The sequence below is a fragment of the Wyeomyia smithii genome, chromosome 2 (genome assembly GCF_029784165.1).
Source record: "Wyeomyia smithii strain HCP4-BCI-WySm-NY-G18 chromosome 2, ASM2978416v1, whole genome shotgun sequence".
Lineage (NCBI taxonomy): Eukaryota > Metazoa > Arthropoda > Insecta > Diptera > Culicidae > Wyeomyia > Wyeomyia smithii.
Window position 1 is genome coordinate 168,843,048 of NC_073695.1, and position 18,678 is coordinate 168,861,725.

Sequence of the window (18,678 nt, forward strand, 5' to 3'; positions counted from 1 at the left end):
TACACCCGACGTTAACCGATGAACTTCTCCAATTAATCAGACGCCGGAATCAGCCAATAAATATGATCCGACGAAATTGGGTCCTGAAGCTATATTAGTTTTTTATTTATCATTCGAAAAAGATGCTTTTTTCAGCAAAATGTGATTTTTAGAAACTGTTTATCATTGTCCTTCGATTTTAGAATGAAGAATGTAAAACCGCTCGAAATATCTTAACTGACAGCTCGCCCATGTACGGTAAATGGGCGGAATGTCATTCAAGGCACCTCGAGCAGTTTTTTATTATTCATTTCAAAATCGTATAGGACAACGGTAAACATTTTTTGAAAATTACGTTTTGCTCAGAAAATCACACTCTTTCAGCTGATACATAAAAATCGTAAATCCGTGTAAAACTTTAGGACCCAATTGGTTGATTGGAAGGTCGATCACACATTTACCCAAACAACTGCATACCTACCAAAATTTTTTACCGGGGTTCCAGTGATGTTGGTAACTTTTTAAACGAATGGTAGCTGATAGGCTTGCCATCCCCGTGGTTTTGTTTGACATCATGTTGTTTTTTTTTTTTCATTTGTGTTTGCGTGACGGAGAACGGGAAACTGGTAGATATCGAATCAAATTTTTTTAGCGTCGTAGTGGTCGAATTGCAAGAGAAAAGATGCAACCATGGGTGAAAATGGACAGAAAAGTAATTATAATTGGTATTTTCGCTATAAATCAGCTCATTATGCCAGTGCTTGGTGTTGATCGATTAAATGGCATTCGAATAGTGTAATAAGATTTATGAAATTCGGTTGGAAATTCACATATGAAGCTTGGTGCGTGGGTGAACTGATTATGTATGCAAGATGAGAAAAATATGGATTGTGATCAAAGTTCTCATGTAGATTTCAATTTCAATGCGAATCAATTAAATTACGAGTTTAAAACTGTTAAAATGCAGTGCTAGTTACATTGATGGCCATAATAGATTTTATTAAAGCAGGAAAAATGTTCCGAGAATGGCCGTCTTTAATGCTGCTAATCAGTGATGATGGTGTGTGTGTCTTGTCTAACAATTGTGTGTGAAGCATCAATATTATGCTGTCTGTTTTGAATCCATTAGGGTTCTTGCAAATATTCGGTGGCTGAGTCATTCATGAGTAGAGCTTCCTAATCCGATTAAGTTTTTTTTTTCATATAATGTACGAATCCGAAAATTGAATTTAACGACCACTCGCCAGGCTTAGCGTTAATGTTAGCTTTAGCCGATTTCTAAAAATTTGTTTTATCCGCTGCTGACCTTGACATTTGTATACTGCAAAGAGAAAATAGTATTGTTTCTGTGTTGCTTGCTCGAGCTATATTCGTTATCGATTAATAATAGAAAATTGTTGAGCAAGAGTTATCCTGAGAATTATATTGAAACATGTAAGATGATGTGTTCATTAAGCGGATTCAAGCTTCCAAAATTTTATTCGTATTCGCAAAAACAACGCGACTAATAATGTTTTGAAATTCCAACCGAATGAAGTTTATATCAATACTGTAGAGTTTACATACTCACTTGACAAGCACCTGTCATTTACCAAGTTTTGGACTTATTTTACGGTTTCTATTATTTTTGCTATATTTACATAAAGGGAAAAACGATTTATCATGCGCTAGCTGCTATAATGTCATAGAGAAAGATGATTGCGTTTCGGCTCTTGGGCAAGAATGGCACAGCGATTGTTTTAGGTAAATGTTGTAATTATTTTTTAATAATTCTCCGCTAGTTTTAAAGTTACCACGTTTGTGTTTTTTTTACTTCGATATTTTTAATGACACAGGTGCTCGGCATGCGATATTCATCTATCCAACTGGTATTTCGAGAAGGAAGGTTTGCTGTTTTGTAAAGACGATTATTGGGCTAAATATGGCGAATGCTGCCAACAATGTGCTCAGGTAAGTTGGCAAATTGGGATTTGGATTTCTTAATTACAGATTTTATTTGCAGATAATTTCTGGTCCGGTTATGGTGGCAGGGGATCACAAGTTTCATCCCGAATGCTTCTGCTGCGAATCATGCAAAATTTATATTGGAGACGGAGAAGCTTACGCCCTGGTAGAACGCTCCAAGCTTTTCTGGTGAGTCATAAGACTATAAAATGCTACTTTATATCGATATCGACACAAAACAGACATCAAGTCAAAATATTATTGTGCCATACCCGTTTTTCCATAAATAAATACTTCGTGTGTTTACACTAGGATTGACTCAAATGGTATTTTCAAGAATATCTAAGAACCGACACTTCCCATACATTTTTAAAGTAGTATACATATACGGAACATGACGAAATAAAAAACCTCTATGATTGTTAGTATCCTTAGTTGATTAGCATCGAATATTTTGCTTTTAGTGGACAGTGTTATAAACGGCAGACGCAGGAATCGGTCAAACTGATCTATGAGTGCACCGACAGTGGAACAAAAAATACATTTGAGGGCAAACAAAAGAAAACCCCACATTCTATCCGGTTAGTTGAAATTCCGTGGTCTAACACCAAAAAGGATGCCCTTCGGTTATCGGTGGACGAAAACTTATATGGTATCCCTGCACACTCCAATACGGGCTGTAAGGGTATTCGGATTTCAGAGTAAGTACGATGAGCGAATATGTGTAGAGAGTGTTAACAGAAACAATAGTGCATAAGGCAACTAACCGCTAATTTCTACTAACCAATTTTGTAGGGTATTTTGTACATTTTATGGGCAGGTTGGCAAATACATTTTCTCGTGTGTGTCTTCTGCTCTAGAGGCTTGTTGCGGGGTGCTACATTGTAGGTAAATAAGATGGTGCTTATGTTTAACACTAGTGTATACTTGTCTAATGATTTAAGAACTCACTGAATTGTTATTAAAACACTATGTTCATTTTTTATTGTTCTGATCGCAGGCTTGATCTAACGTCTGATTTGGTATCACTTCATATTGGTGACAAAATCCTAGAGGTAAATGGAACTCCAGTGCGCGATGCACCTCTGGAAAATGTAGAAAAGCTAATTCAGAACTCCGGTAAAGTTCTTCAGTTAACGATCGAGCATGATCCGGAGGCTGTCGGTCGTTGCAAACTTAATCATAGATATAATGAAGAACCACGCTATCAACGAACGGCAGAGGACAACAGTCGCGGGGAAAACGTACTAAAGGATCGATCTCCTTCGCCGAATAAGTTTGACAAGGAGAGAATCTTTAAAAAGAAAGACGAAGGCTACATAAGTGGAACGTCACGAAAATTACATAAACGGTTGAAAGATGTGAACTGCAATAATGGTACATTGAAAAAAAAAAAAAAAACGGGAAAATTGTTCATAGAATGTATTCCTTTATTTTCAGCATCGAATAGCCTAAAAGAAAAAGAGCGCAGTTCCAGCATGTCTAAATTGTTAGATGAGCACCATACTCACCACAATGGAGACTTTTATGACCTGTCCCGGACGAAGTCATTCCGCGTTGAACAAAAAGCAGCGCGGATTTTTCGCGCATCTGATCTCGTACAAGGAGAGCTACTTGGCAAAGGGTTTTTCGGACAGGTGTTCAAAGTAACTCATCGAGTAACTCAGGAAGTAATGGTGCTAAAGGAACTGTATCGTGTCGATGAAGAAGCTCAAAAAAATTTCCTCAAGGAAGTAGCAGTTTTGCGATCGCTTTCACATCACAATGTTTTAAGATTTATCGGTGTGCTGTACAAAGAAAAGAAACTACATCTGGTAACCGAATTCATACCTGGCGGCTCATTAAAGGAGCTAATACATGATTCCGGTTTGCCCCTGCCTTGGGAGCAGCGAATAAGTTTCGCCCGTGACATTTCTTGCGGTATGAGTTACCTACATTCCATGAATATTATACATCGAGACCTGAATTCGCTCAACTGCTTGGTAAGAGAAGATCGCACGGTTATTGTCGCCGACTTTGGTTTGGCAAGGATCTTGAAACAACCAATAAGTACCGCATTTGAAAAACCCAGTCAGTCATGTGGTACCATTGGAAGACGGGGCAGACCACGACGGCAACGATATACGGTAGTAGGTAATCCGTACTGGATGGCACCAGAAATGATGCGTGGTAATAAGTACGATGAAAAAGTGGATATATTTTCGTTTGGTATCATGCTGTGTGAAATCATTGGAAGAGTGCAGGCAGATCCCGATTATCTACCGCGTACCTCAGACTTTGGCCTAAACCAAGTGATGTTCAAGGAGAAGTTTTGCGGTCAATGTCCTGAACCGTTCTACAGAATTGCTTTTCTATGTTGTGATCTTAATCCAGACAAACGGTAAGTTTTGGTTTGATTCAACCTGTTAACCTTTACTTCATAGAGATATTAATCGTTCGTCCGTTTTACTTATTTAAACATAATGATAAATAAGGTAGCAACATGAATCGAAATGAACTAGTAACTAGAATGATTATCATTGACGGCCCACCAGAGTGAAACCTGAGCAACTACAATTACTTATGCTTGTTTTGATTACTCCATAATATGGTAACACTTTTGAAAATATAGGAATTCCGAAGCTATCAAACTAGTTTATCGAACTAGGAATACGCGAATCAGACGAATGAGTAGTTCTAAGGTGAAGGTTCAATTGTCAAATTTAAATCTTTTACTTTTTCTACCCGGACAGGGAGCATAGCAGATCATAGCTCATTAATAACAAATTTTGTTATGAGGTCTTATCAAGTTATTCGGAAGTTATTCACGTTCACTATACATTAATATAATATTGCAAAAAGATATTTGAATCGATTTTCAAATATCTTATTTAGAGTGCGTTTTTAGGTAAAATAACAAAAACTATTATTAACATTTTTAGTTTCGCAACTTCGCTGTTCTCTGGTTGCAAAAAACGACTTCACTAATGTGTTCGTATATTCTTCTGCGTTCCAACTCAGAGTTCGACGTTCGTTCATATTACCTACCTCAAACGTCAAACCTTGTCTTCACCGTTTCTCTATATAGTTCCGTTGGCTAGCACTAGCCTGATAGGCGCTATTTATATATTAGGGTGGGGTAAAGTGATCGATATCCAGAAACAAGTGTTTTTTTAGTTCCATATATAAGGCCCCAAACAATCCTAAACTTATCGGCAGTCGATTGGTTTTTCCTCTGCTTGGCGCATTGCACTTTTTTTGTATGCCTGAAGGGCATTTTCTGTATGCCTGAAGGGCAAGAAGCCACTGTGACCATCATATTGATTATCTTTTGTGGTAGGCACTAATTGTTTTACACCGATTACGACGTACCCGTACTCATCGATGGAGTGGGGTTGGTTGGTAGTAGTGCTGTGCTCCAATTTGGTATCGCACTGTCAAAAAGACTAACGACCTTTTTGGGATTAGAGTTCCATACCTGATATGGAGTTAAAAGGTAACGTTCGAAGAAGTAGTAGCAAATGCAAGGGCTTCACAATGACAGAGCAGGTGGACGTTTCAACTGCAAGGTTGCAGAAGCGACAATTATCATATCCGACAATTCCGATGTTCTTCAGGTGATAAAGAGCAGGACAGTGTCCGGTAATAACTCCTGTGTAGAGACGTAGCTCAACACGCTTGAGACCGAGAAGCCTCTTGGTTATAGCAGGAATTGGAGAGAAAAACTGTTTAGCGTGTCTGCAAGCCTGTTGTTCCATCGGTTAGCTATTTCTAGCGTTTCTTATGATTTAACTTTGCGCTCAACGGCGGATTTGGAGGTGCCAAGAAATGGCTCAGGTTCAATGAATTGCTGTGCTGATCCTTGTCTTGCGAGGTAGTCAGCGTTTTTATTGCTTGCGATACCACAGTGTCCAGGTACCTAGTACAGTAGAACTTGATTCTACCGCGATAGCTCTCGTAGTACTGCGCTGCATTCTCGAACTAATTTAGACGCACATTTGGCGGACCTTAGTGTCAATAGTGCAGCTTGGCTGTCCGAGAAGATGCCAATTTTCGCGTGCCTGTAATTGCGTTTAAGACATATCTTGGCCCAGACAAGTATGGTATATACATTAGACTGGGACATGGTTAAATGGGGAAAAAACGAAGATATTATTTTTTCGCTCCCATGCACTTTTCGTGTTCCTTATGGGTCCTATAAAAACCGTGTAACTTTTCAGATCGATCGGTGGAAATATATTTTTGCGCCCGATTTCTAAAGTTTCCATACGATTTTATAAGGGAAATTTCACTTTTTCAAAACTTATTCTCTGAGATGTCCAGTTGGCTCCTAAAAATATATCAATACATGATATTTGTGGGACATTTTCCTGAGAAAAACAGAAAAACTCTTCCGAAGACCGTAAGGCGCTACAATGATTGTAGAAAAAAGTTATTCACCCTGAACTGATTGAATGTCTGACGACCGGCTCACCATTGAATTTTTCCAGCAACACTGCTACAGCATGCTGTTATTGCAAACTTGCTTAAGGATGAGAAATAATTTCGCGTGGAAGTAAGCTTGGAAGTGTGATTTTCGCTCATAGTATCTTCGAAGAAGCCTTCAAGATAAATTTTACATGATATCATTTCTTATCACATGATTGAATTTGCAACAATGGTAGCAATGGTGAGCCGTCCGTCAGACATTCAATCAGTTTGAGGTGAATAACTTTTTCTACAATCATTGTAGCGCCTTACGGTCTTCAGAAGAGTTTTTCTCAGGAAAATTTCCGATAAATATCATGTATTGATATATTTTTAGGAGCCAACTGAACATCTCTAGAGAATAAGTTTTGAAAAAGTGGATTTTCCCATATAAAATCGTATGCAAACTTTAAAAATCGGGCGCAAAAATATAGTTCCACCGATCGATCTGAAAAGTTACACGGTTGTTATAGGACCCATAAAGAACACGAAAAGTGCATGGGAGCTGGACTTTGTTTTTTGCCCCACCCTAATATACATACTTCTACTTGAAAAACGGTGGGCCATACACCCATTGGAATAGTTTCCTTAGCACCGGGCCCGTCGACTCCGGAGTCAGTGTTGGATCCTATTTTTGACCCATCTGTGTAGAAACAGATTATGCCTGATGGAAGTGCAAGATCATCCCTACTCCAGATGTGGCGATTGGTTTCGATCACCTTATATGGAACGTCAAGATTGTTCTGAAACCGCCATGCAGTCTGATATTGTGGTGACTAAAGGTCTAAGTTCAAACTTCCTTAGAATGCATAGATGATTAACCTGGTCGCCTTCGAGTATTGTTTTATTTCCTTGAAGCATTAGTGCACCAAGCTCCTCTTCTTTCTTTACATGTAGATATAGAGGTAGTAAGCAGAGCATGGCCTCCAAGGCTGCCGTTGGAGAAAAGCGCATGGCGCTGATGACGGAGAAGCAGGCCAGTCACTGAACTTTGTTAAGATTTACTTGGACTCTCACTTCATTCACCTTTGACCACCACACGAGAGCGGCGTAGGTAATTCTTGGTCGTGCAATAATTATGTAAGACCAAAAAACCAATTGTGGTTTCAACCTCCAGGTTTTACTGAATAGTGTGCTGTAGGTCCAAATTGCCGTCGTAGCTTTTTTGAATACGTAGTCAATTTGAGCCGTCAAATTCAGCTTACTATCCAGAATAATCCCCAGGTGTTTCACTTCTTTACAAGCTGGGTTAGCTTGTTAATTAACGTATCGATCACCAGGGACCAAAGCAAGGGGGAGAAGACTTTCCCTTGTGAGCAGCCTTTCAAGAAGGTACTCCCCCTATTATTGCTATCCGAGCTGATCCAAATCGTGTGGTAAGCGTTCGCATCGCAAGCGATGGCGAACGGCTTATTGGTTGCTTTGCAGTACCGCACGAGTGCGAATCTATGTCCTGCTCCCCGTTGGACGCCGGGACTTCCGCTATTATGGCAACAACGTTGAATAAATTCTGTAATTGGAGTGAATTTGATTACTTTGTATAAGGGGTATACCTTTATATATACCTATTTAGTTATCAAAACTCGACAAACATTTCAAAAGGTCCTATCTGCTTTCATCGTTTTTCCGAAGCGTAATTTCATTTTGGTAATGGCTCAGCTTCAGTAACTCTTTTAAGCGTGGTTTTCGTTCAGAAGGCTAGAGTGATCCCTCCGCTATCAACTTGTGCAAATAACGTGCCGGAAAAGGTGTTTATTAAGTTGTGGTAATTGAATGAAAGTGATCGATCAAAAAATCGGTAAAAGCAGATAGGACCTTTTGAATTGTTTCTCTAGAAAAAATCGAATTTTCTTTTATTGCATTATTTTTAAGTACAACCTCTTGAGAACATTTTCATAAATTTTCATACAGATCTGAGCGATAGGGAAAAAGTTAGAGCGATTTAGAGCGCGCCTCGTCACGGCCGCATAAGCTAAACTTAAAAGTTTATGCGCGTTTATCTCGGAAAGGTGTTTCTCAACAAATGACTTTGCCGTGGTTACGATTGCGGTAAACCTACTGAACCGATTTCTTCATCTTTTTTTTTGAATGTTACTTTTTGAATCCCCCGGTCGTTGAACGATCGTTTTTTGATACACGAAGTTTACCATGGCTGACAAAAAAAACTTTCAATGTAATTTTCAGCGCTCGAAACATGATTTTTCGGGAGAAACGATTTCGTGTGCACTGAAAACAAAATACTCATAAAAATAATCGCTCAGATACCCGGCACACTTCTAAACTAATGAAATAATATGAGTTTTTCGATTTCTGTTGATGGGTCGGGGGTCGCTATCGTAAACACCGCAAACCTATGCAAAAAAGAAGCGTTTCGGGGTAACGGCCGTTACTCCACAAATAATTGGTATTTGTTATGACCAAACGTGTTTTTTGTTGTTGAAAAGCTGAATTTTCAGAAAATTACTACTTTTATCCAATAAAAAAGGTGCTACACTCTTAAAAAAAATCCAAACCTTCCTCTTGTTTCTCAAGCAAAAAGGTATATAACCCATTAACAGAATTGCAGTTATAGGGTTGGGCTGAGTGTTAGAGTCGATTAACCTACCTTTTGAGTCCGTAAGGCCAAGAACCCTTGTGTTGTTGACCCATCGTCCAGTTAGTTGCTCTCTGATGGATCTTCTGCTAAAGACGCTGGAGGCTCCCCTAGCGTGGTGGAATATCCACCTGAATGCAGCGAAAGCTGCTCATTGGGTGTTCGATCCGTCTGTGGTTGGATCGGAAGATCCGGAGTCCTTGTAGACAGTTGCCATCAGCAGAACTGCTGCTTTGGGATCCTAGTTCTTTAGTATCTTCGGTAAAGTTGTTAGGCATCAAACAACCTCGAAGTTATGGAATGTATAGTTTAGCCAGTCTGAGGTCTCTAGAAAGGAAAAAGCAAAAAGTAGGTTTTCTCATACATATTCGAAACGCAATCCAAATGTTTGTGTTATTATGTTTCATTTTCTCCATATAAGTCGCCACAGTCTATTGCATATACGTTCGATTTCATTATTTCTGGTGCAGCTTTTGAAAATAGACTTCGTGTTATGTAGCTCTTTCAAGATAGTTTATTTACATTGTGTTAGTATCAAGGTATTCATTAAGACAAATACTCTGTCATGTTGTCTTTCATAAATTATAAAAAATAAATAGTTGTTTCATAAATATTTTATTTAAACGTTTAAATGTTTCTTTCAGGCCACCGTTCGATTTGCTGGAGATGTGGTTAGAGTGTATGGCCCGACATGCGGCGGCAGCAAAACCTGTTCCATCGAGAATTGTCTATGAAATCGAGCATTTCAAGGGCTTTAAAAGCAACGATTCAAGCAAGTGCACCACCCCTGATGGCCTCGACACGCCTCCACCGTCATCAATCAAGCCTTCGCTTAGTCGTAAACGTATTAGTGAAGAAACTGTAGAAGAAACGGTGAACTTTGAGAAAGCGAATCCTCCGAATGAGGGTGCGGACGAAGTCGATTGTGGCAAATTAGTGTCACCGGATACAACGAAAGACAACCTAGAAAACGAAAACATTACCAATAGTAATACCGTTAGCGTAAGTGGTTTTATCATGAAAGGAGCTGAAATTCCTAAGTCCCCTCATTTGGGGAAAGATTTTTCACCTAATGGGGATCGGATTAGAGATAGTATTAGAGCAAGACGTCGTCAGCGAATGATACTTAGTAGGGAGAGCCAACGGAAATCGTTAGATTCAAGTAATTTGGGGCTGAAATTTAGTAGCTTAGACGGTGTAGTTAATCCCGACAGCAGTGTTTCAGAACCAACAAGTTTGATTCAGGTTGAAAATAATACTGTGAAGCAGCCTTTATCAACTGATGATATTTTGAATTCGGTTCGAGACACATTGGAGAAAAATTCTGATCTCGCACAACGGAGAGATGGTTCCCCAAAAACGAAAAGGTATGGAGAAAAGGGATACATTATTCATTTGAATAATGGAAATTTGACATTAAACAATGTTAAGGATTTAGAAGGTTGCTCTGATTTTGATTCAAGTTGTGATACGAGCTTAAACTATATTGATTTGAATGGCAGTGGTATGAATGGTAATTTGGTTCCGAATGTTGAAAACGATTGCAATGTGAAAGTTAACAGTCAAACCGATATTTGGTCCTTACCAGCGGACAAAAAGAAAGTGGAGGAATCTACCGATCCATCATTTGTATTGCAACCAACAAATCAAAGTGCACTTGAAGATATAAGAACTCGTTTGAGCATGTGTCTCAATGATGTTCCAAAGTACCAATCAGAGAAAGAAAATGTTAAAATCGAAATTCAACCAAGTAATAAAGAACCGAAAAGCAGCCGCATGTTTAGCAAGATTAATCCACTTGCTTCGATTCTCGGCAGTAAAAATGGGTCCCCAGAGAAAGAACGATCGAAAAGCCCTGTTAAAACTGACAAATATACATCAAAACTGTTCCGAGTTAGTGACACTCCAATTTTCGAACGTCGTAATATAAAATCACCGGTTCCTCCACAGTTAAAACGGAGCGATTCCGATGACCAAATTAAGCCGCCCAAAACAGCTAGCTCAGAAAAATCAATGTTTGCTTCAAAGCAAAAGGTTTCACCGACTTCCGAACTAAAACCGCAGACTAGTTTTGGTGAGAGTCGTACGCATCATCTCTCTTCTTCGAGTAATAGCTATGCCATAAGTAAGCTCAAAGCATCCAAGAATATCTTCTCGGACAAAAACCTTCCTCAAGTATTTGTTTATAAAGCCAAAAAGACACCAACTGTAGCGGCTGGAATCGCTGCAACTGAAGCCATATGTACAAGTAACTTTAGCTCTAGTACCACTAGCCGTAAGTCCAAGTCGTTAGCTTTAGCAGAAAAGCCGCCCACAAGCAACAGAAAGCCACCGATAAGCGGTGGTGTAGCTAACAACGTTAGTTGTAATAATAGTTGTAATAGTTCAGTTAAATCGCGCCCTGTCAGGGCAACTGAGAACATGTCCAGATATTCGGGATATTCGCAGCAATCAATTGGCCTGGACAAGCCAATCGAAAGATATTTTGCCTTAGCATCTTCTTTTAGCAGTGGTAGTAATTCTCGGACTGATTCTCCTTCTCCGACCTGTGGTGATACTGCAGGTAGAATGAGACCGACAAATAGAACGGCTATACTTTCACCGGAAAGTATCCGTAGACTTAATGCACGCTTGATGGAGTCTCGCAAAGTAACAAATGAGGGTATGGTAGGGGGCACTGGTTGTGGTGGTAGTAGCTTAACGGTAAAGAATAATAGAAACAGTGGTTGTATACCGTCTGTTAAAACTGGCCAGACAGTAAAAGCAAATGTTGGAGAGACTGTAAATAAAAATCGTTCAGTGGTAAAAGCGAAACGAGTTGATGTTAAAACGGCTGCCATTTAAGAACTCTTCATGGCGTTCAAATTGTGGTACGTGCAATACAGATTGTCGCAGCATCTTGCAATAGAATTGATGGAATGCTTTTAAGTCTATTTTAAAGACATGCCTTTTTACGCAATTGGAGGCTAGATCTCGATTCTATTTTATTTTTTGAACTAACATATTAAGAAATAGATTTTGCCATTAATTTGGTACAAAGATGCTTTTGCATTTGTATTTGTAAAGTTTATTTTTACCTAAGTCGATCGGGTTTTTCGATAACTTTCTTGCTTCAATCCATCGTTTCGTACGGATGCTGCATACGGCCGCTAACAAGAATGATCGTGGTAGTTTGCATAGCAAATGGTTTCTTGATTTATATGAATGTCAAAACCAATATTATCTTGGCGCTACCCCGCAATTTCCTTACGCGGTGGTAATGTACGTATTACTTTTTGCATATCAGTTTAATTTCTCACATGTATTCATGAATATGCATGCTACAATGTAATTAAATTATATTTTAGAAATATCTATTTATCTATCTCTTTTGGAGGCATATAATTTCTAAAAGTAATTTTAGGATGCTGTGACAACTATTTGGTAAAAAATGATTATAAGTTTTAGTATCGTTGCTCAACTACTGAACAAATTGCTGTGAACTTTATACACGAATGTTTTAACTAGTAAAGATACCAGTATTTACGAATATCTCGTTAAATGAGAGTATATTCTTTTCCACATCTGCTTCACAATCAAATGCATGTTTTTTTTTTCAAATTGAAATAGATTACCAGTTGTCATTGAACGGCGAATGTCTTGTAACAAATAAAATGAAATGTTGTAACATTGTCTTCAAATTTTCCCTCAGCTGTTGTTTTTCTGAGCTCGAGCAGCATAAATGTGGTGTAAAAGTTACAGGAATCGGTTAATAAAGAACAGCCTTCTACAAATAAATATGTTACTTCATCTATGTCACCGGTTGAAAGGTGCCTTATATCTTGTTAGGTGTGTTTACGCTCTACCATAATGACTCAATTCGATTGATGTTGAAATGAAAGTTGTACCACAGGGCTTTTGAGGTGATGCCAGAAAAAACCCTCGGCATGTTTCTCGTTCCTGCGATTGAGAGTGCCAACTTTACCCAAAATTGTTGGCTAAGAATTGGTCAACATTGTGTTACTTTATATATAACTTACTTTGATGTATTGAGTAAACCAAAATGTGTACAATGAAATTACAGTCCATAGTTTTTGAAGTACCTAATTCTATAGCCTCTCAGCTGGTCTGGTACGATGCTGGTCTAACAAACCAGTCATATGTTCGAACCCCGGATTGGAAGATACTGTTAGTGTTAGTAGGATCATAAGCGCAATTATCCTGTAAACTAACACTAATAAAGCCTGTGTCAAATAAATAGAACTGCAAGAGCTACCTTAGCGCTCATTTGGGATAAAAAGAACTATTTTTAAAATCCAGTATTTTGCATTGAATTGAAATTGGTTTATGTTCAAGACAGCCATAAGGTGTGAAATGTAGATTATTTTACACTTTTTCAAATTCGGTACTCGCCTCGCGTATAAAAAAGAGTAGATGTAATCGATACATTAAAAAAATAGAGTCAAATGTGACTGCCGAAGTTTTCTAGTGTTGCTAAATACCTTCTGACTAATTAAGTTGGGTGTCCATTTTGTTCGAAGAATTGCGCTCGAATTACGTTGAAATAATGCTGGTAATTATTTATCTTTTCGGTGTGCGTCAGTAAAATATCTTATTGGCAGTCAAGTTTAAGAATCCTGGTAATTGTACAATTTATTCATGTTTCTTGTACTCCTACTGTAATGTACTGTAAATGAAATACACGAAGATTAGATGTATAATGACTATTAATGTGTTTAATGCAGCTAGGAACGCTAAACCGACTCAAATCTAGTTGATTTAATTTTTACTTTTAATGTCATCGCATCGTATTGAAGTGGTGTACTGTAACTGTTCTGTACGTTATTAGGTAGCAATAAATGCTAGTAATTTATGATACAACAAACCCAACACTTGTTAACTTGTGTGTATGTCGTTACCTTTTGACATACCAAATATAGCTTGGCACAGCTATAAGAAAAACTAAACGAGCCAACACCATGCTAATACCCGTTATTATCACATGAATCAAGTGTGTATGTTATATTGGGCGCACATATTCCTTTAAATGCCACTATTGATTATCCGCACCTTTTCTCCAACCCTTTCGAGCTTATTATTACAACAACTACTACTACGACTTGTTGCTACTACTATATACCTTGAACAGTGTTATGTAAATTGCCTCGAATAAGACACATTGTAGCAAAATAGTTATTATCCTGTACGCAAGACTTAGCCATAAGATTATTCAATTCCAAACTTTGGTTGTACTAAATAATTTTAATGTACCTACATGAATTTATTTGTCAATTTACTGATGTAGACAAGTTACTAACCTGACTGTGATATAGTACAGAAGTGTAATGTTTTAAAACAGTATACAATATTAACTGATGTGTAATGCAGAATCGTGCGTAAGTTGACTCGAAATAAAAATTAAGACAAGAAGCTATTTTTGCGGAAGTTCGACATGCCAGACATGGTACCAAAAGCCAAGGCAGAAAAGCACGGTAGCGACAAATTTTGGGTTATGGTTGAACGCATATAAATGCGTTTTATTTCTGTATCTGCTGCAATCGTTCGAGCGGAAACCAACAACCAACTCGTAATATCCTCGTGCGTGTTGCGAGTAAGAGATAAAAAAGAACGTATAATAGCACATTCCAACACGCGGATTATATTACAGCAATCAAACTGTATGTATTTGTAATTAATGCTGTAGATAGGAAACCTTGTATTGTGTTAATTGAATTGAAAACGTAACTGTAACTGCAAATTTAAGTACGAAATGCAGAAAAACGCTGTTGGTACCGCGAAAAGCCATAAACCATGTTTTTTTTTGCAAAACAAGTGCATCAGAAATTGGGACAAGCGGATGTATACACATTTTTAAAACATGATTTTTTTCAACGAGGAACCGGATGGAAGGAGATTGTATTTTTTCCGCTACTGTTGGATTTTGGTTACGATGAGAGCGTCATTTTATGTTATCGGTCAATAAATCATGGATAAAACAAAATAGACAGGAAGATAAATATTTTCTGTATGGTAGATATAACATTCCGCGGAAAACGTGACAAAAAGAATGCAATTTGATTGTGTTAAGCAATAATTATTTACACGATTTTGACTAATGTAACGTTTCTAGTTTCGTCGCTTAATTTATTGCCAACTTTTCGGGCTCTATAGAAATTAATTTCGATTATTTTGTAGAATTTTTTTTTTCTGAAATAAAAACTCCTTACTATTTATATGTAATTGGTTAATATTTACGAAAGAAATTATACCATATTTATAATATGTTCAGTCATCTGGGCTGATTTTTCTACTTCCCAACTGAAAAAAGATAATATTTTTCATGATAAATTACGTATTTTGAGCCGAAATTTCAGTTAGGTGAACCTAGAGATACTCAGGAAGAGCGAGATAGGCGATAAAAATCACAAGAAGGTTGTATGCAAAGCCACGACCGCAAGGTTGAAGTAGAATACTTTTACAAGAAAGATAACCTGGCTGCTTGCGTGTCAGTCATTTTTTTCTAGTAAATAAACGTTGACCGTTCATTGGCAGTATTGTAATTTCTTTTTGTCTGATATTTTGAATGAAGTTCATTGGATTTTTTAAAATTTTGTGCAAATGAGAAGTTGAAGTGCTGCCGAATTGTAATATGCACATTTAATACGACATCATTAAACGGGAACGGAACAAAGGCTATGGTTATGCAGAACGCGAATGCCGGCGCGATGCGGTTCGCCTTACCGTGGTGAAATGTACAGCTCTTTTTAAGGCGAAGTAGAGCTATACATTTCAACAGATTTCGTCTTGCCGAATCGCATCGCGCCGTTATTTGCGTTCTGCATGACCGTAGCCAAACACTAAGCGACGCAAACACGTAATAATAGTCAGAGTATGCATGTAGATGAAGATAATTAACTTTGGATTATAGCGCAAAACGAGAAAATATTAACTCTTCAAATAATCATTTGTGTTCTTCAAATTTCAGTTGTTCAAATGTTTATTATCTGATGAAGCTCTTATATAGGCCAAATGATGCATTCCCAATTTACTAGGTCCATAACTCTGCCGACCGTGCTTGGGAAAGCGCGGTATAACGACCAATCAGAGGTCGAATTTTGTGTTTTGACAAGGCTTAAGAGTTTTCAATAGTACAATAGTTCGAATGATAAAATTGCAATTTCATGCATTTGGTAGGAATCTGGTAGAAGATTTTCTAATCGATTGCTGCAAAAACGAAGGAAATCCATCGAAAACTAACCGATTTATTAGCATTTGAAATTTTTCTCACTTTTTTCAGTTTTAGATTTTCATTTTACATCCCTATGTAGCCGAACTTCCTGAGAGAAGTATTCTAATTCAAAATTAAATCTTCATTAATTCATTTGTTGTCCTTATTAGGACAATTGTTCAATTTATCATAGGATGTAGTGTTTATCTTACATCTCTGTGTTACCTTGATAGTGAGGACTAAGGCGCACGGTCAACACAATGAGAAAGGTGTTTTCACATTGAAAACTAGACACGGCTTTACTGGAGGAAGTGTTGGCAAATGCATCTACCGCTAATACCACCGCTATCATACGAAAGCGCGTCGTTTCATGTGGGGAATATCAACAACGAAAAATGACGCGCGTCTAAGCATAACCCGAACTGTTTCGCCGTGCTGCTCCCATTTACCTTTACATCGGCCTCAGGGAAGTACCGGCTGCATCTGCATCTACCGCTAAGGCTGTCACTATACTGCTATTGGTACCAAAAGCTATTAACTCTTCAAATAAGTGTGTTATTTGTTCTCAAAAGAACAATTGTTCAATTCAAAATCGGATTTACGCAATCGCATCTCTGTAATATTACCGACAATAATATTCTTCTGAACAAACTGATACAACTTTCCCATTAGGCCTCTGCCATAATAGACGCGAAAAGCGACGCGAACCGATTCGCTCAGCTGTAGGTTAATGTACAGCCATCAGTAGAGCTGTACATCAACCTACGGCCGAGCGAATCGGTTCGCGCCGCTTTTCGCGTCTACTATGGCAGAGGCCTTAGAGAAAGTTGTTGGCTGATGTATTCACTTCATGCAAGCCTGCTGCTGATGCTTCCCGCTACCACACTGAAACAGCATTTTAGTGAAGGGAGTGTCGTTGCATCAGCTGACTCTGCTACTATCGATGCTGATATACCCGCTGCAACAGCTACGCTATGCATAGCCATGCCACAGTTGTGGCCGCTATACGCTGGCCCAACTGCTGAGCACCTGCAACGCTATCCGTAGCCATGCCACAGTTGTGGCCGCCATTGGTATCCGCTGTACCTGCATCTGCTGGCCCTGCTGCTATCGATGGTGAGATCCGCTGAAACTGCTACGCTTATTCGCAGCCATGCCACAGTTGTGGCCGCTATCCGCTATCGATGGTACCCACTGCTCGCTCCCGCTGCTGCTAAGGGAGGACTGCTGTCGTCGCTGTTCAGAACTACTATGAGCGGCTTCGATTTTTTTTTGGATTCAATATTCTTTATTTTTCTTACGGTATTTTCATTATACATTTGTTTTTTGAACATTGTGAGAGATTCAATTTTATCAACTTTTCAACTCTGATGTTTTTAATGTACTATAAGTGTTACTGCTTTTTCCTTTTCTACGTACATGATTTACATTTTAATGCTCGGCATTAGAGTTTTAATTATTAAATAAATATACCTAGCTACTTATAAATAAAGCTCACGAATGAGCACCGCACTAGAGTTAAGTGCATTGTTTTTAGTGTTTTCAGCGTGTGCAGAGATTATGTGTTCGGTCATATCGATACCAGCTATTTGATGCACTTCTGATGTTCGGGTTCCGAAGGGCACGTTCAAGATCATTTTCAGGAACTTGTTCTGGATCCGTTGAATCTTTTGCAGGTGGGCTCTCGCGCAGGTTCTCCAGATCGACGAGGCGTATAGAAGCATCGGCAGGATGACCTGTTTGTATACCGTCAATTTATTCACGACGGATAATTTCGATTTTCGGTTGATTAGCGGGTACAACTTCTTCATTAGCACTAAGCTTTTCGTTACTGTTTGTTCAATGTGGGGGCGATAAAGTAGCTTATGATCATAGGTCAAACCAAGGTAGCGAACATTTGACGACCAGGGAATATCCACATTGTTCAACCGAATCTTTGTTGTCGGCACCAAACGTTGACTATTCCGATGTGGGAAGACTATGGTCTGAGTTTTTGCTGCATTCACACAAATTTTCCATGAGGTGAGGTAATTCACGAAGACGTTAAGCCCAGTTTGCAGCTTTTTAACTATTTGGTTGATCTGTCTGCCCTCGTACATAATGGCGGTATCATCAGCAAACAGCGACAGGATGCCTCCATTGGGTAGTTCAGGAATATCTGATGTGAATAAGTTGTACAGAACAGGACCAAGGATGCTGCCCTGTGGAACACCAGCTCCTACGTCGTATGGGTCAGACAGGCCACCCAGCACACAGACCTGAGATTTGCGCAGCGTAAGATAGTTTTGCACAATCTTCACTAGATAAACGGGATAGTTGTAGCGCTGTAGCTTGTAGATAAGCCCGTCGGCCACACGTTGTCGAATGCTTTTTCTATGTCCAGGCAGGCCATGGCAGTTGTTTTAGATAGCTCCTTGTTCCGATTGATGAGTTTTGTTACTCTCTGCAGTTGATATGTTGTTGAATGGCCTCTGCGAAAACCGAACTGTTCGTCCAGGAATATGTTGTT

At 38.7% G+C, this 18,678-nt stretch overlaps 1 protein-coding gene across 2 annotated transcripts; it reads left to right on the plus strand.

Annotated features, from left to right (window-relative positions):
- Nucleotides 1-559: 559 nt before the first annotated feature.
- On the plus strand, nt 560-15,176 carry LOC129722929 (LIM domain kinase 1). 2 transcript variants are annotated; one of them, XM_055676787.1, is made up of 9 exons: nt 560-691; nt 1,626-1,722; nt 1,815-1,929; nt 1,982-2,112; nt 2,388-2,624; nt 2,719-2,811; nt 2,924-3,300; nt 3,364-4,303; nt 9,607-15,176. In XM_055676787.1, exons 1-9 carry the CDS (start codon nt 670-672, stop codon nt 11,804-11,806), a joined length of 4,212 nt encoding a protein of 1,403 aa, XP_055532762.1. In that variant the 5' UTR covers nt 560-669; the 3' UTR covers nt 11,807-15,176. The 2 variants fall into 2 exon arrangements, with proteins under 2 accessions (XP_055532762.1, XP_055532763.1); XM_055676788.1 differs by lacking the exon at nt 2,719-2,811.
- Nucleotides 15,177-18,678: the final 3,502 nt, after the last annotated feature.

Excerpts from the sequence above, each read along its gene's own strand:
- LOC129722929 (XM_055676787.1), top strand. The coding sequence starts at position 670 with ATGGGTGAAAATGGACAGAAAA. Across the intron at positions 1,723-1,814 it reads TGGCACAGCGATTGTTTTAG|GTGCTCGGCATGCGATATTC; the intron begins GTAAATGTTGTA and ends TTAATGACACAG. Across the intron at positions 1,930-1,981 it reads GCTGCCAACAATGTGCTCAG|ATAATTTCTGGTCCGGTTAT; the intron begins GTAAGTTGGCAA and ends TTTTATTTGCAG.